Source organism: Thunnus thynnus, chromosome 9 (assembly GCF_963924715.1).
Source record: "Thunnus thynnus chromosome 9, fThuThy2.1, whole genome shotgun sequence".
NCBI classification, from domain to species: domain Eukaryota; kingdom Metazoa; phylum Chordata; class Actinopteri; order Scombriformes; family Scombridae; genus Thunnus; species Thunnus thynnus.
Genome location: NC_089525.1, coordinates 21759551 through 21785151, shown reverse-complemented (window position 1 = coordinate 21785151; position 25601 = coordinate 21759551). Strand labels below are relative to the sequence as shown.

The 25601-nt window shown below is 38.8% G+C and overlaps 5 protein-coding genes across 6 annotated transcripts; 2 read left to right on the top strand and 3 right to left on the bottom strand.

The window, feature by feature from the left end:
* Positions 1 to 33: 33 nt before the first annotated feature.
* rpl39 (ribosomal protein L39) lies at positions 34 to 3645 on the bottom strand. Its single transcript, XM_067599712.1, has 3 exons — positions 3521 to 3645; positions 3080 to 3183; positions 34 to 259 (listed from the first exon to the last, which is right to left on the bottom strand). Exons 1-3 carry the CDS (start codon positions 3521 to 3523, stop codon positions 211 to 213), a joined length of 156 nt encoding a protein of 51 aa, XP_067455813.1. The 5' UTR covers positions 3524 to 3645; the 3' UTR covers positions 34 to 210.
* A 1145-nt stretch (positions 3646 to 4790) lies between these two features.
* upf3b (UPF3B regulator of nonsense mediated mRNA decay) lies at positions 4791 to 9777 on the bottom strand. Of its 2 annotated transcripts, XM_067599703.1 has the most exons (11): positions 9418 to 9777; positions 8007 to 8113; positions 7811 to 7917; positions 7611 to 7709; positions 7001 to 7111; positions 6862 to 6905; positions 6588 to 6776; positions 6338 to 6498; positions 5941 to 6253; positions 5656 to 5854; positions 4791 to 5029 (listed from the first exon to the last, which is right to left on the bottom strand). In XM_067599703.1, exons 1-10 carry the CDS (start codon positions 9526 to 9528, stop codon positions 5687 to 5689), a joined length of 1410 nt encoding a protein of 469 aa, XP_067455804.1. In that variant the 5' UTR covers positions 9529 to 9777; the 3' UTR covers positions 4791 to 5029; positions 5656 to 5686. The 2 variants fall into 2 exon arrangements, with proteins under 2 accessions (XP_067455804.1, XP_067455803.1); XM_067599702.1 differs by having other exon boundaries at positions 4791 to 5854; positions 9418 to 9776.
* A 423-nt stretch (positions 9778 to 10200) lies between these two features.
* ndufa1 (NADH:ubiquinone oxidoreductase subunit A1) lies at positions 10201 to 12639 on the top strand. The gene is made up of 3 exons (XM_067599711.1): positions 10201 to 10443; positions 10569 to 10658; positions 12485 to 12639. Exons 1-3 carry the CDS (start codon positions 10342 to 10344, stop codon positions 12503 to 12505), a joined length of 213 nt encoding a protein of 70 aa, XP_067455812.1. The 5' UTR covers positions 10201 to 10341; the 3' UTR covers positions 12506 to 12639.
* A 1109-nt stretch (positions 12640 to 13748) lies between these two features.
* nkap (NFKB activating protein) lies at positions 13749 to 17656 on the bottom strand. The gene is made up of 8 exons (XM_067599708.1): positions 17099 to 17656; positions 16314 to 16394; positions 16156 to 16217; positions 15973 to 16068; positions 15849 to 15891; positions 15562 to 15765; positions 14427 to 14576; positions 13749 to 14219 (listed from the first exon to the last, which is right to left on the bottom strand). The coding sequence occupies exons 1-8, from the start codon at positions 17497 to 17499 to the stop codon at positions 14045 to 14047; spliced, it is 1212 nt and encodes a 403-aa protein (XP_067455809.1). The 5' UTR covers positions 17500 to 17656; the 3' UTR covers positions 13749 to 14044.
* Positions 17657 to 19876: 2220 nt separating this feature from the next.
* On the top strand, positions 19877 to 25181 carry zbtb33 (zinc finger and BTB domain containing 33). The gene is made up of 2 exons (XM_067599701.1): positions 19877 to 20227; positions 21731 to 25181. The coding sequence occupies exon 2, from the start codon at positions 21733 to 21735 to the stop codon at positions 23605 to 23607; it is 1875 nt and encodes a 624-aa protein (XP_067455802.1). The 5' UTR covers positions 19877 to 20227; positions 21731 to 21732; the 3' UTR covers positions 23608 to 25181.
* The last annotated feature ends 420 nt before the right edge of the window (positions 25182 to 25601 follow it).

Genomic DNA, 25601 nt, shown 5'->3' with positions numbered 1-25601 from the left:
GGATAAAAAGAAGAAGAAAGCCATACAGGCACATTTTCAGTTTGATCACAGATCTTTTATTGTCAAACATGAGCATAACCAGAGTATCTGTACAAAACAACTGCTGCTCCAGATAACATGGCTCCCTCCCCGGTGGTCAGGCCCCAGCAGCTGGAGGTCCTGGGAGATGTTGGGATGGAGGGATGCTGGGGGATCCACGGACCCTCACGTTTACAGGCCGAGCTTGGTCCTCCTCCAGTGTCTCCTCTTGGAGTTGTACCTGAAGTGGAAAGAGGCCAAACGTGTCAGAGAAATCCGAAATAAACATTTACAACTGAGATAAATGACAGCGATTAAATTTGTACACAGGAAATGCCACCGCTGTGCAAAACACGACTTTGTCCTGGTAAATACTAAGTTAAATATTCACTTTACTCCCTTTAGTTGGTGCTCCAGCTTACTATGAAAACTGCAGAGGTGAATTTGCTCAAATCTTATTTGCCAGAAGGCAACTTCTCTCAGCAATTTACTGACTCATTTCTGGATATCAGGTTTCAACAAAATTACAGGAAATATTCAGTAGAAACTTGTGTAACTGAAAAGACAAAAGGTTACCGTTCTGCCTCCTTCATACAGAGATGACTGAACCAAACTCAGAGATTAAGATTAAGATAGGTCACATTTTAAGTGTTAAAAAACTGGTCTGCCACTAAAGATTTTCATTATCGATTAACTGTTGATTAATCCATTAGTTGTTTTAAATTGTCAGAAAATGGTTAAAAATGTCGACCACTGTTTCCCAAAGTCCAAGATGCAACCTAAAATGTTTTGTCCCAACCAATAGACCACAACCCAAAGATATTCTGTTCATCATAAAAGACTAAAAGAAACCAGAAAATATTCAGATCTAAGAAGCTGGAACAAGAGAATTTGGTATTTTGTCTTAAATAAAAGAATGAATGAATGAAGATGAATCTATCAAAATAGTTGATTAATTTTCTGTTGATCGACTAATCATTGCAGCTCTAACCTGCATCTTGAGCTGCACACATTTCCCGGATATGGTTGACATGATAATGAAGCAGACCATCTGTCTTTCAGCAAACATCTCAATCTATCTGCTGTGCAATTCTTAAGTCTAAATTCAGTGACAAGTACGTCCCTGACAACAATAAGCTTGATTCAGCCATGTAAGATCCCACCTCTCTCTAATCAGATCTAAAAATAATCATTTTCAAATCACTGATGAGCCTTTTTATTTTTAGTCCTGCATTTAGTTGAAAGGTGAAGACTGACACTCACTTCCATCAAAGTCAAACAAGGACACCCAAGAAATTAAACAAAGCAGTTGAAACAATGCAAATACAGTTGATTCTGCTCAGACGTCAAACTGACCACAACACACCCTGAATGCATGAGCCTGTGTGACAGTCAAATCTCTGAAGGCACTGAAATAATAAAGATTTTAAGTGAACGTAATTGTTTTTAAATCTACTCGTAGATCCTCCTCTGAAGAATCACTGCGGTAATTGTGGGAAACGCTCGAGGCCGTGGTAATTATATAACAGTCAAATACCAAAGAAAGCTATTTAGTGGGCAGATCAGTTTCAGCAAACAGTCGACTCGATTCTAACGTTCAGCTGAGCTACAGTGTTCATATGTTACAGCTGCAGACGTTCCTCTTCACCATCACGGTGAGCAGGAAGATGAGCTCCGCAGCAGAAAGATGCTCTCAGCAGGGTTAATGACAGCACTCAACAGACATAAAGAGCTGCAATTGCAGACCTGCTTTACATGATCTAGAGTTCCTGCTTCTTCCCCACATTAAATCAGCCCCCGATAACATCTCCGCACTTAATGTGAAAGCAGACGGCTCAGTGAATTATAGCAGTGGAACACGAACCATTAAGATCGAGCACTCTCAGGGAGGATTTCACCAACGTCTGCACCTTTGAGGAAACTCTGAATGCACTTTTTCTGCTAAAAATGACTGAAATTTCAATCTGTGAAAGTTAATACAGCCGGCCATCATGTAAGTTTTGAATATACTCTTTATAGTTTAGTAGGTGCACTTAACTAAAACTAATGAATGGTCATTTCAGAAGCTGTGGTTGGTGGTTATATTGTGTTGTACTAGGAAGTTGTTCTACTATTTACTTTGTTATTAATGGTGGCAACACAAGAGAGACACCTCTTTACAGTTCAACAGAACAGGCTCTGACAATTTGTTGTGTAATTAGTTGAGCCCCAAATAAATAAACTGGTAACTACTTTGATAAATAACCATATGTACATACAAATTATACACACATATTTCTTCACATCTTATAGGTAGTACACATGAACACTCACATGCTTTATGCTTTTGTTGATACTCTTATTACTGCTGCTTTTACTGTGTTTATCATTTCCATTTTTTCCTTACTGCATTGTCAAGAAGCTGAAACCTAAGATTTTTTACTCATACTTGTGTTATGAGATGCAACAATAAAGAAAGACATTTGAAACTAAATGATTTCATCTTTGCTAGTAAAAACCTCCATTCTCTGGTTCCAGCTCCCCCCAATGTGAAGATTTGCTGCTTTTCTCCATTTTATACAAATTGTAAAGTGGAGTAGTTAGTTAAGAAAACAAGACAGACAACATTGCCTTGAACTCTGCAAAGCCACAATGGCTCATTTTATCATTATATACTTTATTATTTACAAACCAAACTCATAATTGAGAATATAATTGGAAACCTAATCACCAACTGCAGCCTTACACAGCAGCACGACAAACATCAGCCTCCAAAATGACCATTAAGTTGGGCTAATAGCTCTCTAAAGTCTTATTTTAATCTTCATAAAAATGTGGATTTGTTAGAGCTGTCATATTAGATTTCATTAGTTTACACTAACTAGGTAAACCTAATAAACTGGCACGCGTGTACATAAACAGTAAATTATAGAGACTAATTCACTTCAACTGTGCAGAGAGACAGTATGCCTCCAGTGCAGTTTGGTTATACCAACTTACTCTCTCTGTATGATAATCAGTTCAGAAACCACACAACACATTTAAAAGAAACGTGCACAGGTAATAAACACTATAAACTCACCTGATCTTGTTGCCAGTTTTCATTCTGATCCACTGAGGAATCGGCCTGTTCTGTTTCTGCTTCTTGGCGAGGAAGCGCTTGATCCTGAAAGTCTTGTGGGACGACTAGAAACAACACAAAATACATTAACACCACATCGACACACACATTTTTTGCACTTTAGCTAATAGACAGAGACTTTGTCCAGTGATTTACGTCATCGAGATGATATACTCGGGAGTATTTATAGTGTTTAAGACAACATTATAGCGGCTAACATGCGTAGCGCTACAGAAAAGCTACCGGCTAGCATCGTTAATCGTCAATAATAAGCTAATATCTCGACTCTTCAGACAACATACTGATCTGTTAAGCACTATCAACATAGTTATTAAATGTTCTACACATCTGTGCACGTTTAAACGAGCTGCAGACGTGGATGTTTAAAGATTTTCAATTTACCATTTTGTCCACAGTCCTTTCACCACTATGGCGGTGGTAGAAGAGAAAGAAGGAAGTGACGAAGAGGGTTTTATCCAATCAGCGCCCAGGAAACAGACCACGCAGTCTGTAGACAGCGACACAACGTGGGGGTCTTGAAGATAAATGAGTTTAAGAATTATTTTCTTTTTTTTACTAATATTAGCTGACACGCACCATTCAATACAAAAAAGATATTTTGCCTATATTTATTTAAGTATATTTATTTTTATTATGTACATGTACTTAACTTATTTTTATTTATTTGTGTATCTATTGTTGTACATTGCTACTGTAGCCTTGCTGTTGTTTTGAATCTGCTTCTATTTTTTTTTTTTTGGAGGAATATATAATCAATATTCCTGCCAGAAATTGTACATATATTGTATTGTTCTGCATAAAGTTTAAAAATAAATCTTTTTCTTTGTATTTTACCAGTGGTGGAAGAAGTATTCAGATCTTTTACTTAATTAAAAGTAGAAATACTATCATGTCATTTGCAGGTATTTAACAGGTAATTTCTCACACATTTTACAGAGAGGGTGGTGCATTTTGTACACATAAACTTTTAATTTATTTACATTTGTTTTCTTTTTACTTTGTTATATTTTTGTTTTAGATTGCTGCTGCTTGGATTATTTCTTGTATGTTTTATGCCTGTATGTTGGTGTTGAAATGTTCTTGGATCGATAAATACAACTATTTATTAAATTAAATAAAAAATAAACTGTCTCAGGGCCCCAAAGCCCCCAGGTTCACTACATGTCAGTTGGTTTTGGAAATTGTTATTTTTTGCATATTTTTAGGGAATTTGCACCTCTAAAGGACAAGATCAACTAAGGCAGGTCCTCTGTTATAGGCTAATTTTGTAGTCATATGCTGTGTTAAAATCTAGTTTTCATATTATGCATAGTCCTTATAACTAAACTAACAGAATTAAAGAATTTTTCCAGCATAGGAGTACTGGTTACACTGGACTACAGGGAAACTTTGAGGTGGAAAGCTACAAGCACATTGGGGATGGGGGGGTCACTAGGGACCAAGAAGCAAATCCCAACAGAAAAATAAAGCCATTCTTGGACACAGCTGTTCATGACTCATATCCACTGTAACTAATAGATGAAAGAGAGAAAAGACAAAACTGGAAATGGTGCAAAAAAAAAACCCTAACTTGAAAATAAAACCTCATCTTTACTGAGTTTTCTTGTATTTTAGGATTAAAATAGTTCATCAATGAGGGAAGACAGACAGGTTCACTTTAACAAAGACCTCTTTTATTTCCAGTCAACTGTCAGCATCATCAGAAGTGATATGTCTTCATGCTAGATTCAGTTTAGTGCATCACAGATTCATGTTTAAGGGGAGTCTCAGATTAGAAAAAGGGGGGGAGGGTAGGAAGGCCACAAGTCGATCACTCCAACTGAAGTCTGCATGCAGGCACGGCTGTCACATGGCAGTCTAGTCAGAAATGGCTTATTTCTTCTTAAGTCACTGAATGGATAAAGGAAAAGAACACATGATCCCAAAACAGGTAAGCACAGACTCTGTCATTCAGTACGCATAACAGTTGTGCCTATAAGACAACAACTATTTGTGAGTTATAGACCATGAAAAGTTTTAATACACATATATTTGGATTGTCTAGCTCCCCAGGCAGAGTAAGATGTCATTTCCATGTGTACACGTCAAACTGAAAACAGCAAAACAAAAATCTAGTTCTAGACAGTGTAGAAACTATGCTGATGAGCTTGGCAATGTGGATGTGTTGAGTGAGTAGAAAGCTAAATGCAGACGACAACTGTAAAAGCGTATGTTTGCAGCGCGTACGACACTTAACATCTGAGAAAAAAAAAATACTGAAATAAGGTCACTTATTGAGTTTTCATGGTCCAAGAAAGCTTTGGCTTCACCTAATGTGCCCTACAGCCAAACTCTTTCCAAAGGTTACTGTTACCTTTCCTAACAAATGAAACTAAAGAGGGTCACATTCAGGCACTAAGAGGCTCCTCAATCACATCTCTGCCTCTGAGACCGGGGAAAATGCAGTCCTGCTTGAGCTGCACGTGGCCCTGAGGCGACACAGCGCCGCTCTGAGCCTCGCAGGCCCGTCTCCTCACCACACTTAATATGCCACAAGTAGAAATCTGCTCAATCATCTCCTTTGTCAGACACTTTCTTGGTCTCAGTATCTGGCTTTCTGTCGACAGAGCTGGATTCAGCGCCTCCTCCTCCTCCTCCCCCTCCTCCCCCTCCTCCTGCAGCTGCTCGATTGCGGCTTCTGGCCCCTGGCTGGTACAGTTGAATAGCCGGCCGGTCCTGATGCAAAAGCAAACAAACAACAATGTTTTAAAAAGAGCAAATGCAGGAAATTACTTGATAACTTGAAAGGCCAGAGTCGTTACCTTATTTCGTAGCCGCTCTCTTTTAGCACTCTCCTCCTTCTTGCTGTCTTTAGCGGGCCTCTCTGGCTTCTCAGTGTGAGCGGAGTCTGCCGCGTTTTCACCCCTTTTCTTTTCCGAGGCACGCTCTTTTTCTTTTTTTCCCTCATCCTCCCCCCGCTTCATGCTGGCGTTCTCTCCGTCCTGCCGCTCTCTCCTTCTCCGCCGATCCTCGTCCTGCCGCCTCATGCGCTCCTTCTCTTTCTGCCGCCGCTCGCGCTCCCTGTCTCTCTCCGCATCGCGGTCTCTGAACTCCTTGCGCCCGTCTTCGTCTGCTCTGTGTGTTAAAGCACAAATTCTGTTTAAGCATCCTGTTCAAAGAGAGCAACGTCTTTTAGAAGAACTGACTGTAAAGACTCACTTCCTTCCCCGATCCTCCTTATTTTCAATGTTCTGGCGTCTCTTATGATCAGCACTTCCCATGGATCTGTCCTCTTTATTTGGTCTCTCTGGTTTCTTGGCTTTTTCCTTGGGTTTCTCAGAATCGGCATCATCCCCCCCTCGGTCTGGCTTCTTCAGGAGCTGCACAGTGAAAAATAAAGACAAAGTTATATTAAGATTTGGGGAATTACACTCTCTTTCAAACAGATTCTTCCCACTGCAGCACATACTTTGATTTTTGGTTCTTCTTTAACATGGTCCTTGTCTTTCTCCAGCGGTTTCTCAAGTCTCTTCATCTTCTCGGCCTCTTTGCGCTTCCTTCTCTCCTCCTCCCTCCACTTTCGACGCTCCTCGTCACGCAGGCGCTTGCGTTCAAGTTCTCTCCTCCTTCTCTCCTCTTTCTTTTCCTCCCTGAGTCTCTGAACAACATTAAAACAGGACATGAGTCAAGCTTCCATCATGCATTTCAACACAACTAGTGCCACACTGTTGTGCCATATTTACCTGTTTATTCTTCAGGAAGTCCAGCAGAGGAGTTGTTTTTTTAGCTTGAGAAAGAAAAAGTATGTTTAGGTTTACTGGAATACTCATTTATCCCTCCAGCAAAACACCTCTTTTAGGTGAACTATGACTATGTACATACCTACAAGTTCCTTTGTTTTTGCCTCAATCTCTTCCAACAGAGTCTCAGGTGTGGATGTAAATTTTTCCTCATCTCCGTTATAATATTCCAGGAATTTCTTGTAATCAGGATCTGAAAGAAAATAAACAACAAATATAGACATGTTGCTGCTTCTGGCAAGACTGATTCTCTGCATTTTTAAATAATGCCATGTAAAACTGTACCCACAACTATACTTAACTAAAGCAGGGCATTTTCTTTTTGAGGAAGAGTTGAGATTTGATACAAAATTATCAAAGACAACCATTAGCATTAAGGGATAGGTCCATCTTAGACAACAATGTTCATATGCCCATATATGTATCTTGGGTATTTTGCACTAAAATGACTGTAACAGAGTGGGAAGATACCCCCTTGATTTGACTAACAAAGAATGAAGCCTGTTATCAGAGAATAATGTATTTTGCATAAAGGGGAGTACTGCATTAAGATAAGACTAGAAAAAATGTGAACCTATCCTCCAGGCAATCCTTTAGAAAACTGATGACAAATACAACCAAAAATATTCAGTACATAAATGTGACTGTTAGTAAATAATGTATGCCCTGTTTGATAACAATAAATCCTTTACCTTCAGTAATTGTTCCACATTTTGCGTCCTTTTTCTTACTTCTTTTTTTGGCAGTTTTTTGAAAGGGTGCAAACTCCACAATGGCAGGATACTCCTGTCCTGTTTGGAAGCAATGTGCAGACAAGCATGAAGCCTCAATTATTTTATGAGAAAACCCTCAAGTTTGTCTATTTAACTATAATTTCATGCTCTTCTCATACCTCTGTTGTCAATGAACACATATCCATCAAATCGATCCCTGAAGAGAACTATATCCTCTTGATTTTTGAAATTAATGTAAGCCCTTGCGAAGAGATGAGGGTAAAGGCTGAAAGGACAGAATAATCATGTCAGGTTAATAAATATTAGAGTCACTATTGATGTTTTTAAAATAATGAAATGTAAGGCCAAATTCACCTGGTGTCATTGGAGAAAAACTCCAGGTAGTCCACCTCTGGAAGCGGTTGCAGCTGCTCCTCCAGCTCCTCCTTGGTCAGACTTGGTGGTAATCGTCTGATCACAATCTAGGAAAAAGTCATTGACAGATTAATAGTGTTATAAGGACAGCTGGGTTAATCAATCTGAGGAAAACTTTTGTTAGGGGAATGTATATTACTCCAATGGGGTGAGTCTGAGCCCCCTTCAGTTAATATGTTGTACAATTAAATATTAAAGTCCCCTTGCACTCAAAAATATGTTTTTCTTCTTCTTGTTCCTACAGTTGAATGTTTGAGCTTCACTGTGCAGACTGATGTATGTGCAGAGTTTGACACTAGAAGGCTGTTTTCACATTTGTCTGATGAAAGTGGAAAGTTTCATCAGACTCATCAAGCTCACTGAAAATCTGATTTTAAGGGTTTGTGACATCACAACTAGTTTGGTAGCCAATTCTGGTTCAATATTCAACTTAAACAAGTGTGATGTGGAAACTTGAAGCCTCCAGTGGACAAACACTGAGAATGGACTTTACAGTGATGTAGGAGACATGTTGTGTCCAACAGTTAAACTTCTGAAATGAAAAATATTTGCATATTCATAGATTCTGGATTTTTTTTTTATTGTGGGAGAAGGATGTAATTTTAAGGATTTTAACATGATAATTGAAGTTTTTTTTTAAAAAAAAAAAAGACATATCAGACACATTATTATTCGAAGTAGAGTATTTTATATACATCTTAAAACTAATCTGGAGGGGATCTTAAAGGATTCTTCCTCTAGAGAGGTTGTCAGCAGTCCTGAGTGGCTGTGATAGCACATTTAGTCAAATATGGAGTTTTTTGGGGTTTTTTTTAAATCATGTACCACTGGCAGTTGGAAATGCCTTGCTTGCTGGATTGACTAACTACCATCAAAGTGTCTTTTATATGTATCTGATTCTTAATTATATAAGAAAGAAGGTCACTTGATTAAATGAAACTGAAAGGATTTGCTGTAAAGATAATTGACTTTTTCTTTATTTATTTTTTAAAATTATTTCCCTTCTTAGTAGTTTGCTGTTGTATCCTTTTGGGGTTACAACCACATTACATTTTTTTAAACTTTGGATTGCATTTTTTGTTTCCTTTTATATGTTTGGTGTTAGTGGGTTCACTACGGAAATAAAATATAACTATAAACAATCTGAGGAAAAGAAGGCAACAATTGGCTGCTGTTAGCTTTAACTTTAAGTTAGACATTAACTTATTACACAATAAGTATATTAGACTTTACATGTAAGATCTGAATATCTAAAAACACGCTGTTGAAAGAGGCAAACTTTAAAAGTTACTGTTTACAACTAACGGCTGATAGCAACCTTCGCTAACGCTAGCCTATTAGCAAGTTTTACCTTTGTCATGGCCTCCTTCTTTTCCTTCGACTTTTCCGTTTTTTCTCCATCTTCGCACCTTATTTCCACCCTTCTCTCCTTGGGCCGAGTGTTTTCCTTGTCTTCCTTCATAATTGAAAAGCTATTTCGTCCCACGGCTGAATTTCATCTCATCTCTCAGACTTGTTTACTTTTTTTAGCAACTTAGCCGGCTAGTGGCTAACTTCCTCTCGACGGTTGGAGCTGCAGTTCTATGACAACGCCGGAGGGAGGCGCTGTTGGAGAAAACAAACGTCTACCACGAATTTGAATTTATAATTACAATTTATATCTTTTAAAATGTATATTCCCTGTATCTTGACTGAAATGGCATTTCGTCGTAGAGTTCTACATTTTAAAAAAAAATTACCTCCCAAAATCAGCAAAATATAGTTTCCGTTTTTCGGCCGCCCTTCAAAGTAAAAGCCTGACCGACCCTCAGTTTCTGAGCGGTTTGTTTTTGTCTGAAACACTTTGACACCATAACAATAACTTAACTATTATGTGACATGTTTAAGTGATCCCAGGTTTTCCTGTAAACATCCAATATTCCATTTAGATCCGGCATTATCTGTTTATTTAACTAAAGAAGTAATCCTTCAGTTCACTAGTCATTTAAACAACTATTACAATCGGAAACATTTGACAGCATGTAAAATTAAATTATCTGTGTGGTTGTTTGTAAATTATTCTTATTATAGATTGTTTAGTTTTAAAGAGGTGATGCTTTTCTTGTGGAAAACCCCAACAGGAAGTGTGTTTGTTCTTCCGCTAGCAGAACATAGGTCACCAGGACGGTCGACATTTTGTTAGCTCCTTAGCAAAATAAACAGTCGGGGGAAGTGTTAGGGCGGCTTGGTTGTGATCAGAGTTGCTCTTCGTCGCCTGACAGTTAAACTCTGAACCATGTGGTATGAAATCCTGCCCGGCTTCGCCATCATGACCGTGTGTCTGATCATTCCCGGCGTCGCCACCGCGCAGATCCACAAGTTCACCAACAACGGAAAGGTGAGGAGGAAGCTGCAGCCTGCTAATGTGGTTGTGAACAAGCTAACAAGTAGAAAGAAAAGCTGTGAATGTGCTGCTTTTATTAAACTACCTGCTCGAGTAACGACCTCCTGTTTCCCTCGCAGGAGAAGAGGATCGCCCGGGTCCCGTGGCACTGGTACCTGATGCAGAGAGACAAGCGGATCTCAGGAACAGGACGGCACTTTGACTCCAAGGTGAGACTCCATGCGTCAATATCAACATCATCATCTGCATCAAAACATGTTTCTATTGCACCTGTTTCTCAAAAGAAAGCAACTCATAGTCTGTGGGGTTTGGATTCACATCACCGAGAACCTTATTAGGAAAACCTGTGCAATCAACCTGTGTGATATTATAGTTCTGCTTATATCTCTGGTCTCTATTCTATTATTTATTATTATATTTTTTATCTTATGCTCACAAGACAGTATGTTGTGTCCTCAAGATATTAGCTTGTGCAAACCAGATCCACATCTTGTACACAAGATATAAAATATTATCTTTTGGGACTTTGGGGCTTTGTAGATGTTTACTGAGTGGGATATTTTTACTGTTGAAAAATAAACTTGTTTGTGCTCTTTGGGGGGACAAAACATGTAAATTATCTGAATCTTATCTCATTTGAATTATCTGAATCTTCATTCTTGACCTGAGATCAAAAAAAAATTAATTCTAGGTCCGTTTAGCTGAGCTCTCAACTGCATCTCGTGTTCTTCCTCAACTAGTTTGCTCAGTTGTCATCAAGTGATGTAAATATGGAGCTTCATCATAGTTCAATGCGCTGAAGAAGACTGTGAGGTGTCATAGAAAGCTCCAGGAAAAAAAAAAGTTCATACCTCATACATATCTTTGATGTTTCTTGTTACTTATCGGCCGACATGTAAACCAGTACTGTTAAGTCCGTGAGGATTTATGGGTTGGGCTTTACTTCAATGAAAGTCAACCAGCAAAGTCTTCAGTCTCACTTGAGAGAGATAATAAATCATAGAAAACTTTGTGTTACTTCATTTTGTCAACATTATTACTCTGTGGTTGTTCAGCTCAAGGTAAAAACTATTTGAAAAAGACTTGACTGGAAGGAGTTCATGTGCAGGTGATATTCAACATGAAACAGCAGAGTCACTTAAATTCAGGGTCTAACAGCATCTTAAAGTGACACATTACTGTCTGACTGGACGACATTTCTAGCTAAATATTTTCCTAATATATTGAAAGATAAATAGTATATAATGACTGATATGATGGCAACATTTTCTCATGTTAGGGTGTAGCAGGGTAGTTTAGATGATGTAAAAGGCTGCTCTGTTTGAAAGTGTGCACTTACAACAACATTAAAGGGAAGTACAGTGTAAAATGCTATTTGATTTATTAATGTCTTGTTGGGCTAAATCTAAGTAACATTTTAGCCGATATAATGTTAACGCATCACTCTCTATGTTATGTCAAATAATACACACTTAAACCAGGGCACAAACTTAGCACCAGCCACCAGCAAAATGCTGGTAAAATATGCAAGCGGCTGGTAGGTTTGCTTCACTCACCAGCCATTTGATCAGTAGACTAAAGTTAATTTTCCACCCTGCTTGAATCAGAAAAGGAGAATGATTTCTAACGTTGAAACAGTTTCACTACTATCCTCTCTACATGGATTTTTACCGATCTATTCAAAAGCAAAAGAAGCATCCCAGCCAACTTTTCTAATTAAAAGATGCTCTTAACTTTGTTGTGATTGACGCTGTCGTGAAAACACCTGTGCAGGTGGACCTGTGGTGTTTAGGTCCTTTTAAAGCAGATGGCAGGGTCACTGTGATGGATTATTTATCATCTCTATTCAGTTTCAAGTCTGTGCAAGATGAGTCTCATTAAATAATCCCATGAATATAAACAACAGTTGTCTGGAAGAAACAAAAAAAAAACATTTTAAAAAAATCCATCAAACTTAAACCTGGTAAAAAGTAGTTAGTTAATAAATTATCTGTGAACTGTAAATGGAGTTTTAATCTCTCTTTTTCTTCAACAGGGACTTGAGAACATCCACTGATGACGAGGACAGAAGAGAAGAAGAAAGTTCTTTGTTGTACATTAAAAGATGATATTTAACAGTCGGCTATTTGTTTTTTCAGTCTTTTAAGGCAGTTGTGTCCCTGTTATCAATTAAATTGTTCCATACTGGAAGACTTTTGATTGATTGACTCATATGTTGAATTCCACCAGCGACAGACAAGAGGGTGTGATTAAAATAAAATAAATGCTTTACAGCTGTTAACATGGAGTTTAGAGATGTGATAATACAACGTAGTAATACATCAATACATATTTTTGTGAAAACAAGACATCAGAGATTCTGTCAGATTATTTTTATCAATGTTATATCTTCAGTATAATCTCTTCTTGCATCACACAGTTGAGCCATTATATCCACAATACACCTTACACCTAAACCTGCTCCCAGTTGAAATACAGTCATAACCAACATATCACATCATCAATGGAGGTACTGGAACAAGAAACATCCATCGGCTCAAGTACATTGAGGTGGACACAGAGTTTTGTTATTTAACTATTAAAACACCCTTTTGTGCCTGAAGTAACAAACCGAATGGTCTCAGCTCTTAAACTATTTTGATTACAGTCGTGATCCTGGTTTCTTAAGGTGAAGTAAACTATCAAAAAGTTAAATTTAGCCTAAATGATACTGAATCAAACTCAGAGAAAAAAACACGGTAAAAAAATGCCCATTTTATTTAGTTTTCTGTTTTGTAGAAACTCCCGTTACAGAATAAGTAGCCACTGGACAAGTATATAGATTAAAAAGATCTGTGAAGGTTTGTGCTTTCAAGTGATGGACATTTTGTCAAAGTTGAGTAATGACTCAAATACATCACAGCAAATAAGCTAATAAACCCCCATCTGGCTGGTATTCAGGCTGCTGCTTATTAAGAGGCGAACCAGCCAGAATATTGTATTTATTTGCACTAGTAGCTAAAGTAAACATCAAAAATCACGTAACTTTGTATAATTTAAAAGAAAGCTCAGTGGTTACCAAATGATTAACAAGATCAAAAAGCAGATCTTGTATGCTACACAAAATTATACTCTTTTTTAAAAAACTTTCTTTAATGTTTGTTGTTGAGGTTGTGAATTACTGGATTTTTTAAAAATCTCTAACGGGTGAATTTGTCACACCTCGTGACAACGGGTCACAAATGGACACTTTAAGGAAGCCACAAATGCCAAGTGTCCATGAATGTAGCTGATTTTACAGAAAAGTCAAAACAACAAAATGACTTGATCAAAGTTTATTTATTCTGTTCAGGATTACATGTGAAAATTTACAAGAGGTTAAACCATGAAATTAAAGACTAGTTCCATTAAGTAAGAATGAAGCAAAACAAAACTTTTAAGGTGCCAGAAGACGCTGACTCCCGTCTTTACACGTTTCTTTACATTTAGAATATAAAAACCCTCCCTGCACGCTGCACATCCCTCTAAAACTCAACGTAATAAAACACCTCAGGTCACAAAACGAAGACTAAAAGGTGTCTAACAGGATAATGAGTGAAAACTGTGGATGTGACGTTCACTTCTCCTCCTTGCCTTTGGTTTTTCTGTACACCATTTCCCTGAAGCTGGACAGGATCTTGCTCTCTCTCTTCCTCCTCTCCTCCTGGTTGAAGGAGGCCAGCGCTCTCTTCTCATCCGCGCTGTAAATCTGGTTTTCCTTTCTCAGACGCACGGCCTCCATACGGCGATGTCTGCAGGGTCACGTTAAAGTCATCAGTATCACAGAAATATGAAATAAATGTTCTGCTGTTATGCTTTAGCAAACATTCTTGGAGGCAAAATATATGTATAATATGAGATAAAAGTGATTTATGAACATCACCAAATATTTAACTGCTGCTGTTTAAATCGTATCCTGGCCGAGGTGAGTTTTTAGTTGTATTTTGAACATCACAAACCTGCTTCCGCTCATCACGTAGCCGGACTTCTCGAAGTTTGCGATCTCCTCGCTGGTGAGACCGATCTCTCCTCTTCTCGGGATACGTTTGCCTGCTTTCACGTACTCCGCCATGGCAGCACCTTCACCTGGCAACAGAGCATGACCAAAGCTGGAGGAGGAAAAAAAAAAACAACACATTAATAAACAAGTCAAATCTAAAACAATAGAGGTTAAAATGACTTTTAAACAAGAAACAGAACAACTGTGGGGCTGCAGAGTGTGAACAAAATACATGAAGACTTGTGATTATATGTGACGTAGATTATTTATACTTTCTTCACAGAATATTGATCCGCACATATCACTAACAGCAATGATCAGGAGCCAACTTCTAGGACTGCAACTATTTGCATTATTGATTAATCTGCAGATTATTTCCTTAAGTAACTGTTTGGTCTATAAAAAATGAAAAAAATGTGAATCACAAGTTATAAGTTAGATATTCAGTTTACTATCATAGAGGACAAAGAAACGCAGTAAATATTCTCATTTGAGAGAAACAGTGGATTTTTTTTGCATTTTTGCTTAAAAAACAAAATTATTCTCACTCTACCAATTTAATGATCATCTAAAATTGTGTTTGTATGCCGACATTGCCAATTATTAAATTAATCCCCAACTATTTTGATCATCGGTTAATCATTTTGAGTCTTTTTAAAAGAAAAAAATCTGAATTCTCTGATTTCAGCTTCTCAAATGAGAATATTTTCTGGTTTCTTAGTTTTCTGTGATAGTAAACTCAATATCTTTGGGTTGTGGACGGAGACATGAAGACATCACATTGGGCTCTGAGAAAATAACCGACAGGTTGATCATTAATGAAAATCGTTAGTTGCAGCTCTACAAAACCAACTGAATTTTGCGATTCAGGGTTTCAGTTGATGATTAGAGAAACAGGAAGGATCCTGTGTGTTGATTACAACACTCTGCTGAAACACAAAATGATCACTTCCTGTCTTCTCTGCATCACCAGAAAACGTAACTCGTCATTTGAAATGTTGATATTTAAGATATTTTCATTTCAAAAGTGAAATAAATTGTGCAGCTCCAGACAAATTCACCAGTATTGTGTCTAAAATGACAAATGAACTCACTCCAAAGGCCGGTCGTCCTGGGACATATGGGTGAGCGGAGCTTCAGGTCCCACCAGGTGTTCATCTATGCAGGTTTTCTCCACCCACATCACCGAGTTGGGATCCTCTTCCTCCTCCTCCTCCTCCTCCTCAGACTCTTCACTGCTGGACTCGCTGGACTCCTTGCGGCTCTTCTTCGCCTTCTTCTTCTTGGACTTCTTGGACCTGAAGAGGAAACATCTGGTTAATCATCACGTCCCGTTCTATGTGAAGGAGATGAAGACGTGTATGACATGTATGAACTTTACTTTTTGCTCTTCTTTTTCTTTTTCTTCTTCTTCACTTCTTCCTCTGAAAGACACAAACATAATATTTAAGCTTATAAAATGGATGAAAAAAACTTTATTGAGTTTTTTTTTTAATTAATGTTACCATCTGAATCTGATTCCAGCTCGCTGTCTTCCGAATGCTTTTTGTTCTTCCTTTTCTTGGATTTCTTTTTCTTCTTTTTCTTCTTCTTCTTTTCTTCTATAAATGACAAACAGGATTTGATGTAAATTCAAACAATACACAGTATCACAGTAAACGTATCCATGTATAAACACTGTGTTTTACCTTCTGAGTTGGATTCTGAGCTGCTGTTTTTCTCGTTTTCAACAGGTGTGAATTCATCAGAGCTGATGGAGACAAAGAGGTGAAACGTCAACTTCTGGAAGTTCAGTTCTGGAGCAAAAAATTTTGGAAAACATGTGGAGGAGGGTTTCTTGACTTACTCTGGTTCCTTTACTCGCGGTGAATATCCCCACACTTCAGGACAGCCCAACTCACCGATCCGCTCTCGCTCTTGCAGACGCCTGTAACACACAGACAAATATGAAGTCACACAAAAGTACTGCGACCATATAAACAGATTCAAATAAATGGTGCTTAAAAAATAGACTTCCACATTTTTTTTTTAACCTGAGTGTTTAAAACAGAATTCAGATATTTTTTTACATGTTCAGCAGCTACCGTTTCTATCAAGAGACACAGTTCAAGTTGTCTTGTTCATAGTTCTGAGCGATAATAACAGTATATTTTACCAAATACCTCGATAGTGATATTGTGATAATATTGTAGGGATGACTATTGGTGCTTTCACAAAATATTTACACAATGAGATTTTTGATAAATAATAATCATCAGTAATGAGGATGGAATGACTGAGTGCGTAAAGTCAAATAATAGAACAGTCAGATTGTGTACATGTGTTATTCATCTGGTACGTTTATACGCGGTTAACAGGTCACATTTACTGGGATTTACATTGTTATATTTACATTGTTCTCTACTGTAGATGTATGAAGACTCATGTTAAGACTTGATTTCATCTATAAAAGGGAAAACTTCAGCTTTCGTTATGGGGCCAAATATTTTTGTTGGAGGGCCACTATTGGCCCACGGGCCGCTATTTGCCCACCACCGTTTTAACCCTTCTCTTGTGAAAATCCAACTTCATGGAAAGTCAACCCTGAACTGCTGGATTGTCCCTTTATTGATTGATCGTGTATTTGGTTACCTGGCAATAAAAGCCTCTTGTCTCTGCCGCTGAGCGTCGTCTCTCTGCTGCTCGTAGTAATATTCATCCCGGTGTTTCCCGGCTGTGTCGCGCTGCTCGGACCAGCTGTTGTTGCTGCTGTTGTTGTTGTGACGCTCTCTGGACCGGGATCGGGACCGGGAGCGGCTCCGGTGTGGGCTTCCGATTCGGATCCGTCTGATGTTCCTCGCCTCTCGGAACCGACGCTCCCGTTCTTCGCGCTCCCGTTCCCGGTTGCGCGGCTTCGGGAGCTTTGGCCCGAAGCTGTCCGGAGAAAGGCTCCGGTCTCGGCTGTCGCTGCGGCTCCGGGTCCGAGGTCTCCGGGCCCGGGGACTGCGAGCAGGACCGCCGCCGTCTGAGCTGGACCGGTCCGACAGAGGCATAACGTTACCGACAACAACACACAAATAAACTACAAATAAAGATTTAAAGTCTGAATTTAAAGGGAATCAAGGAAGTTTACAAACTATCGCAACATGTTCCTACGCGAGAAAGACGTCTAATAACAGGAAGTACTGACGCGTCTGTCTACTAAATGAATCCGGTCCCCCTTAACTGGTAATACACATGGTTCCGCTTGTATATGTAATAGTAATGTTTAGCTTTTCAATAAATAAATAATGAGGATAGCATAGATAATTATAATGGGTTTTTTATTTTAAGTTTTTTATTCACAAATATCGTTTGTCAAAAAATGCCAATATTTTCTCTGTTCTTTCATGATTTCATATATTTTTTAAACTCTCAAATCTCTTCAAATCAGCAAGAGTATATTTGCAATCAATTATTATAATAACATTTTTGAAAACATATAGAATTGCCTTTATTTCATTTTAATGTACCTATTTACTGTATTTATTATTTTTTTATTTTACCGTCATAGTCTTCATCCATCTATTTTGTATTTCCTGTTATAAGACAATGGTGAACATTTGGACTGTGATTAAATGGAATGTATTATGATGAATAAAAAATAATAATAATAAAATGAAAATAAATAAATAGATAATAGAAAGATTTGGAGAAATACTTCGCTACGAAATAAAGACATTGTTGCTTGCTTTGATTGCAGTCTCTTCCTTCCAAAAAATATGATTCATATATAGTTATATTATCAGGCAAATTTTACATACATAAATTACAAATTTATTCATGTTTTTTGTTGTTGTTTGAATGATCTTATTACAAAGATACACTGAAATCACCGAAATCGATTTTTTTTAATCATTACTTCATTTATTTTTAGATCACAAATTTTCTTGTGAACTTTTTTCTTTCACACAAGGGGAACAGGACAGAGACCATCCGAGTTGTCAGGATGTGTTCCCCCTGATATAATGAAGGTGGTTTTAAGACAAAGATGAAACCTTGTGTGGAGATTTTCCATCTACAGTTTCTTCCCTGACCTTCTTTTCTCAGTAAAGTGGGCTGAAAAATGAAGCCAATGTGGGAACGCTAAAAATTGCAGTTCCTCGAATGGTCACTTGAGGCTGGCTCCAAAAACGTCAAGTAGGTCTATCTGCGGACTTGCAGCATCTACAAGACACACCCACTTTACTACACGACATGCCCACTTGATTAGGTTTAAGCATGAGCAAGGGGATGGTTAGGGTTAGGTTAAGGGGAAGTGTGTCGTGTAGTAAAGTGGATGTATAGTGTAGGTCTGCAAGACTGCAGAGAGACCCTTCTCAGTCAATCGCCATTCCACTAATTTAGGGCGTGGCCGCTTTGAGTGACGGGTGGGTGCTGTCACAGGCAAATCGCTACTACAGCAACAATGTTTGTTAGGTAGTGTAACCACTGCATAATCCCAGATTCACAGAGTATAGGTGTAGCTGTCACTATTTCAGTGTGTTTTCAGTTCATGAAAGTTAATTGTAACATTTTGGTCGCCTAAAAAAGTCTTGCTTAGTGTTTGGTTGTGCTAAAAGACCTTCTAAAGAGTTGGATGTTCAGTTTTTTTGCTAGCGAAAATTAGCATTAGCATTTTCACAGTTAACCATAGACTGTAAATGCACCATGCTAGACAAGCTAGAAGCTAGTGTTAGGGTCAGCTCCAACCTCTCGTCCAAACATGGTCACTTCTGGCTCAAAAAATCCAAGATGGCTACGGTCAAAATGCAAACTCGAGGCTTCAAAACGTGAGTCCACAAACCAATGAGTGACGTCACGGTGGCTACGTCCATTATTTTTTAAAATCTGTGAATATGACCAATGCGATGAGGCATTATGCCTTTTGGAAATGATCACATATAAGCTATAAAATCACAGTTATGTGAATAAGTACACATTTCCTCCAAAACACAAAACCCTCCTTAAAACAACAGTCAGGTGCCCATCCATCCATTAGATGGAGCTCAGTCAAACTTTATTTTACGTTAAGCCCAAATAAGCAACTAGACTTTAGGAACAAGCACAAAAAATGCAACCCCTGGCTACCAATATTTGTAAGCAACTACAGAAAAACAAGCTAAAAGCAGCTTATAATAAGTGGAATTGGCAACTAGATGGTACCATGGATGTATAAAGAGGAAGATGGTACTAGCATACATGTATCTATGGTTACTAGTTGCCTTATTTATTTCCCAGCTGCATTCGCGAAGACCCGCCCTCCTCTGCCTCTGATTGGCTAGAACTCGCTGCCTTCTTTGGTTGGATTGGTTAGGTTTAGGGTAGGAGTATCAGGGTCAGCCAATCAGAGGCAGAGGAGGGCGGGTCTCCGCAGAATGCAGTTGGGGGAAAAAAACGTGTACCCCTTGCAGTTTCTATGCTTTTATAGTGAAGGCAGACTTGTTGAACCGGAAGCTATCTCGACTTTAAGAAGTAAACAATTTTGAACTGAAATAACGTCCAGACACTATTTTATAGCTGTATTTAGGCAAGAATGAAGCCACACTGTTACCTAAAATGTGTCTTTAAATGTAACCTCCTTGTAGTTTGATGGCTGTAATCTTTTACACGACGGCGACTCCTTGTGGCAGCTCAGTCAATGAGGCAGTCGTCCGTTGGCAGGAGGCTGTCTGTTGTTAGCTATTGTCTGCAGCCAGATAATCGCCCACAGTCGCTGGTAGCGGGCCTGCTTTGTCTTGGCAGAAAACATCAAGGTTGCAGGTAAACAGTGTTTCATCTTATAAACAGCTATTTGAAGCAGTGAGTTTGTTTTCACTGTAGCTAGAAAGCTAACAAGCTGCTACATAGTAGGCCGCGCTGTCCGCCTAAACCTAGCTTAAAGAGGGAAGAAACACGGCCGAGCTGGCGGTACCTTTGTTAGCTAGCATCAATAATAATAGTGATATATTTGCAAAAGCACCGTTAAAGTTAAGTTACATAAATGTATTTCTCCACATGTGCGTTGTCACGCAGGTCTAAAATGTCAGTTAGTTGCTGTTGTTTTGTTTCATTACCACATTCATACACTCTGTTCCCGTTTGTATCAAAGAACTGTGAGACACTTATGTGCTTTTTTTCTTTTAGAGCTTTTTTTTGTCTTTTGCTAAAAATAACGATAATTGGTGTTTACTCAGTTTATTATGTACACTCAGCTCAAACTGTAATCATGCAGTTCTGCAGCAAACCTCTAACTTACCTGCATGAAGGTTATCATTTTAGTTTTTGTTGAAACTGTTTTGATTCAGTTTAAAAGACAGGTTCACAGTTTTATAAGTCTGTCTTAAAACAACAGTCAGGTGAGTACTGAAGAGGTTTGTAATCATTCCTCTAGTTCATACTGGCTGTTAAAACATCCCCTTCAAATGTGTTTTCAATGTAAGTGATGCGGGACAAAATCCCCAGTGTGTCCACACAGTCATTTAGAGCAGAAATGTATTTACAACTTTTTCTGAAGCTTATATGAGACTTCAGCAGTCTGAATTTCATCAGTCATCAAGGTGATGGTCTGTTGATTGATCATCATCAATCACCAGACAGCACAGACGTTTTTTAATTTTCAAGTATTGATACCGAGACTCATTAATTATGTATTGGTTGGGCTACATTAGAAACATCTCTCAGTAAATAACAATACAACAGCTCCGCAAATTACAATCTAAATGATCATGAACTTGACATCAGATTTATTGCAGTAGGGCTGCAACTAACGATTATTTTCATTATCAAATAATTGTCAATTGAAAAAGATATTCAGTTTACTCAAATAAATATTCACATTTGAGAAGATGGAATCAGAGAATTTGGGGGGGGGGGGAATCTTTAAAAAATGCCTCAAACGATTAGCAAAATAGCTGGCCATTAATTTAATAGTTGGCAACTAATCAAGCATTTAATTGTTGCAGCTCTAAATTGCAGTATTTGACTGCATTAGTTTCAGCTAACTGTACCTAATAAACTTACACAACATCAAACAAAGGTGTTGGAGGTTAAACTTCCTTTAACAGACTCTCTGGATTAGTCAGGTATTCCTGTCCTGCAGGTGTGTTGATTAACTGTTAAACTGGAAAAGCAGGATGTGGAAACGATCAAAACTGAATTTGAGCCAAATCTTTAACTACATGTCTTGTTGAAGCACCAAGTCATATTCTCCATGTAAGATTAACTGTACTTTTCTTCTGCATTCAGAAGAGTGATTGTTTCTTCTTCTCTGATTTCTCTCCACAGACATGCCAAGTCTAAAGCTGATATCTGCAACCGACACGCAGTATTCAGCAACTGTGCTGAAGTCGATGAACGAGCAGCGAAATCATGGATTATTTTGTGACGTCACCATTATCATACAGGACAAGAAATTCAGAGCTCACAAAACCATCTTGTCTGCGTCGAGTACATATTTCCACCAGCTCTTCAGCGTAGCCGGACAAGTGATCGAGTTAAACTTCATCAGAGCAGAAATCTTTGAAGAGATTCTTAATTACATTTACAGCTCCAAGATTGTGCGTGTTCGATCCGACATGCTGGAGGAGCTCATAAATGCTGGACAGATACTGGGGGTGAAGTTTATTGCAAATTTGGGGTCACCGTTATCACAAGTTAAGGGTTTGCCCGGTTTATCTAAGGAGACAGAAAACAAAAGCGACACATCCACAGAGATGATGCCGATCATCACAGAGTCCTTCTCAATATCTGCAGAGGAGTTCAACCAGACAAGCAGACCTGTAGGTAATGACGACGACTCGGATAGCGATGTTATGTTTGTCTCACAAACAGATGTTCAAGCCAGAACAGCCAATCAGAAAGACGACTCTGTTGAGGTCATCGATTTGGAGGGCACTGATTCGGAAAATGTAGCAGCGAAGAAAAGTGAAGAATCAAATAATACGGTAGCAAAAAATAAAGTCAAAGCCACCACTCCGGTGAAAACACAAGCTGCAAAGCCTCCCAGCATCGGCTGTCTGAACACTAGTATGCCAGACAGCAGCCCTCTACGCAGCCCAGACAGCTGCTCCAATAACTCGTCTTCCCCCGCCAGAGTTTCCTCAGGAAGTGCTCCCACAACACCAGCCAGGTCACGCAGCTTCACCCCCGAACCCTCGAGTGCCTCTCAGTCGTCTGAAAACAGTGATATTATGGGAGTCCACAAAAAGCAAGTTTCTACTTCAACTCAGCAAGGGGATTTTAAAATAAGGCTGTTAGATGTGTCGAGCACAGAAACTCAGACTAACATTTCCAGATCAAAAAAGACAGTAACGCTCAACACAGCTACAGAAATTGATTCCATTTCATCAGGATGTAAAGTTTATGCTAATATTGGGGAAAATACTTACGATATTGTCCCAGTGAAAGAAGATCCGGGTGAAGGCGGCTCTAAAGCAAATAAAGGGAAGAGATCATTAATGGCAACGCCCTTGAAACCGTTGGATAAAACACCCGTGTACACAAAGTCCGGCCCAAACAAGAAAAAGACCAAAACAGAGCTCGAGGATCACTACGAGCTGATCATGGATGGAAAGACTTTCTACGTGTGCATCGTCTGCAAGCGCCCCTACGTGTGTCTGACGAGCCTGCGCCGTCACTTCAACACTCACTCGTGGGAAAAGAAATACCCGTGCCGCTACTGTAACAAGGTCTTTGCCCTGGCCGAGTACAGAACTAAACATGAAATCCACCACACAGGAGAGAGGAGATACCAGTGCTTGATGTGCAATGAAACGTTCATGAACTATCAGTTACTGTCCACCCACTGCAAGCAAGTCCACAACCAGGATCCCAGCGGGAGGAAAGAGAAAGACGATGCAGACAACAACTTGTACCGCCTGTTGCCGTGTAAAACCGTGCAGATGAAGCCGTATTCATGGACCACAGATGGGCAGGGGGTCCCCGTCATCTCTGAGGACGGCAGCGTGCATCACATAACCACCGTCGGCGAGGACGTCCACTCTTCCACTCAGAGCAGGATGTTGAACTGGGACGACATCTTTGTCGAGCCTGAGGCTCACATCCCGTCTGAAGCCCAAGCCCAAACCCAACCAGGGACAACGGTGACCACTCCGACTCAGGGGGTGACAGAGTTTGACTTTGTAATACCAGAGACCTACTGAGCGACACTCGCTGCTCCGTTACTTTTGTGCCTTTTAGGTGCCCCCCCCCTTTTTTTTTTCCTCTTTGGTTCCATGTCAACAATATTGTTCCTCTATAAATGCTCGTTAGTGTCAGCTGAAGGTACGATCACATTAGCCTGTCCGTTCACTGAAGTCGCCCTTCACTCAGTTCTGGAAAAGGGTCCTGATGTGAGAAATGAATATTTAGAGGAGCGAGCGCAAACTGTAAAGTCTGTGAGAGCAATATTGTACTAAAATGGCGATGAAACAGACCAGATTAAAGACTTTTGAATCTACACAGTGCAACAGTGTTTCTGTTGACAAACGGTGCACTAATGCAGGAAACGCACGCTTGAATTTTTTCAGTGGAGATGGAGCAAATATTCACAGGATGGAAGTGTAATGTGACCGCACCTTAACCCATTGTACTCTACTTTTATAATAGCTGTGATCTTCTGTTTCATCAGAAAATGATAATGACATTAGTGACAAACATAGAAGAGGTTCACACGCAGTAAAATGAGGCGTTTAAAAAAAAAAAGTCATACAAGAATTGAAAACTGGCCCAAAAGGATGAAGATAAGAAAATGTCTCCAAATTAAAGGAAATAGTGATTAAGTTTTTAATGTGAATGGCACATTACAGCCTGTTCAGATGCTTCATTTCCTTTTAAAGCCTCAAATTTTATCTCAGCAGCTAAAAGATCTGAAGCACAAACCAAATCGTTGAAATAAGACGCTGGAATAGTATCGAATCCATCTCGTGTCAGCAGCAACTCTTTTAATTCCAAGTTTGAACAATCAGTGAAAGACTTTAGATCCATTTCGTAAAGTGGAAACGGGGTTACCTCATTAAGAAAGTGAAATCATAGCTGAGATTTATTTCCTCTGGTGTGGGTACAGTAAGGTCTCAAGATGTGTATAAAATACTGTACACAATGAAATAACAGTTAATGGATCAATTATAAATCTGTTTTTTGAGGATCAAATGGAAATTTCAGCTGGCGCGAGGAGTTTTTCTGGACTGTGACATTCCTGCTTCCCATTTTAAACTTATTTCTCTCTTCTTTGTACAAGAGAATCGCAATTATGGCCTGAAATATATTTTGCATCATGTGATTGTTGGCAGTCCCACATCTGGGTTATTGTGGCAGGGAAGATATTCAATGTTTATTTAATATTCAGTCATTGTTGTCCATTAAGCACCTGTTTTATTTTTTTTGATCCATCTGTACATTATTTTTCTTTATGATTATTATGTTACTTCTTAAATGAAATGTTATTTCAATGCCAAAATCTGCTCGCTACTAGGCTAGAGATTTTGCTTACAAATACGATGATAGGATTGACATAAACTGAGGATTATATCAGTCCGTACAGATAGCACCTAGCGTTGGATCATGCAGAATTTTGTTTGTTTTTTTTGTAATAATTTTCCTTTTTTTTTTTTATCCAGTTTTCAATGTGTCAGAATGTAGTGGTCAGTACAAGTAAACAAGTAGTGCTAACATGGAAATTTATTCCACTTCATGTCATTCAATAACTCCAGGATTTTTAATAAACAGATTAACTTTGGTGTGTGTGATGTACAGAATATATTTGTGTTTAATACCCCCTTTTTTACTCTTTCACATGTGTATATATTAGGTTAATATTGGTAGACTAAATGAAATAGTTATTAAAATGCTTGTTTCTGTTGGCAGTTCACAAAATGTCCCTTTCCTGTTAATTAGAAATGAGGGTTGTCTGATGGTAAATAAATTATTCTTTTACTATTTTAACTACCAGTATATAAACATGTCATTCTCTGTGTTGTGGTTGTTGTCTTGGCGTATCTTGTGTTTTCTCAAAATGAGGTGAAAATAATCTTCTGTGCCTTCAGCTGCTCCCACACTTTGTGAAATGTGTTGTAGAGAACAAAAAAAAAAGGTCTCAACAGATGATACATAGTCCTGTCTGTGCAGCAGCAGGAGATGATTAAGGATAGAAGTCATT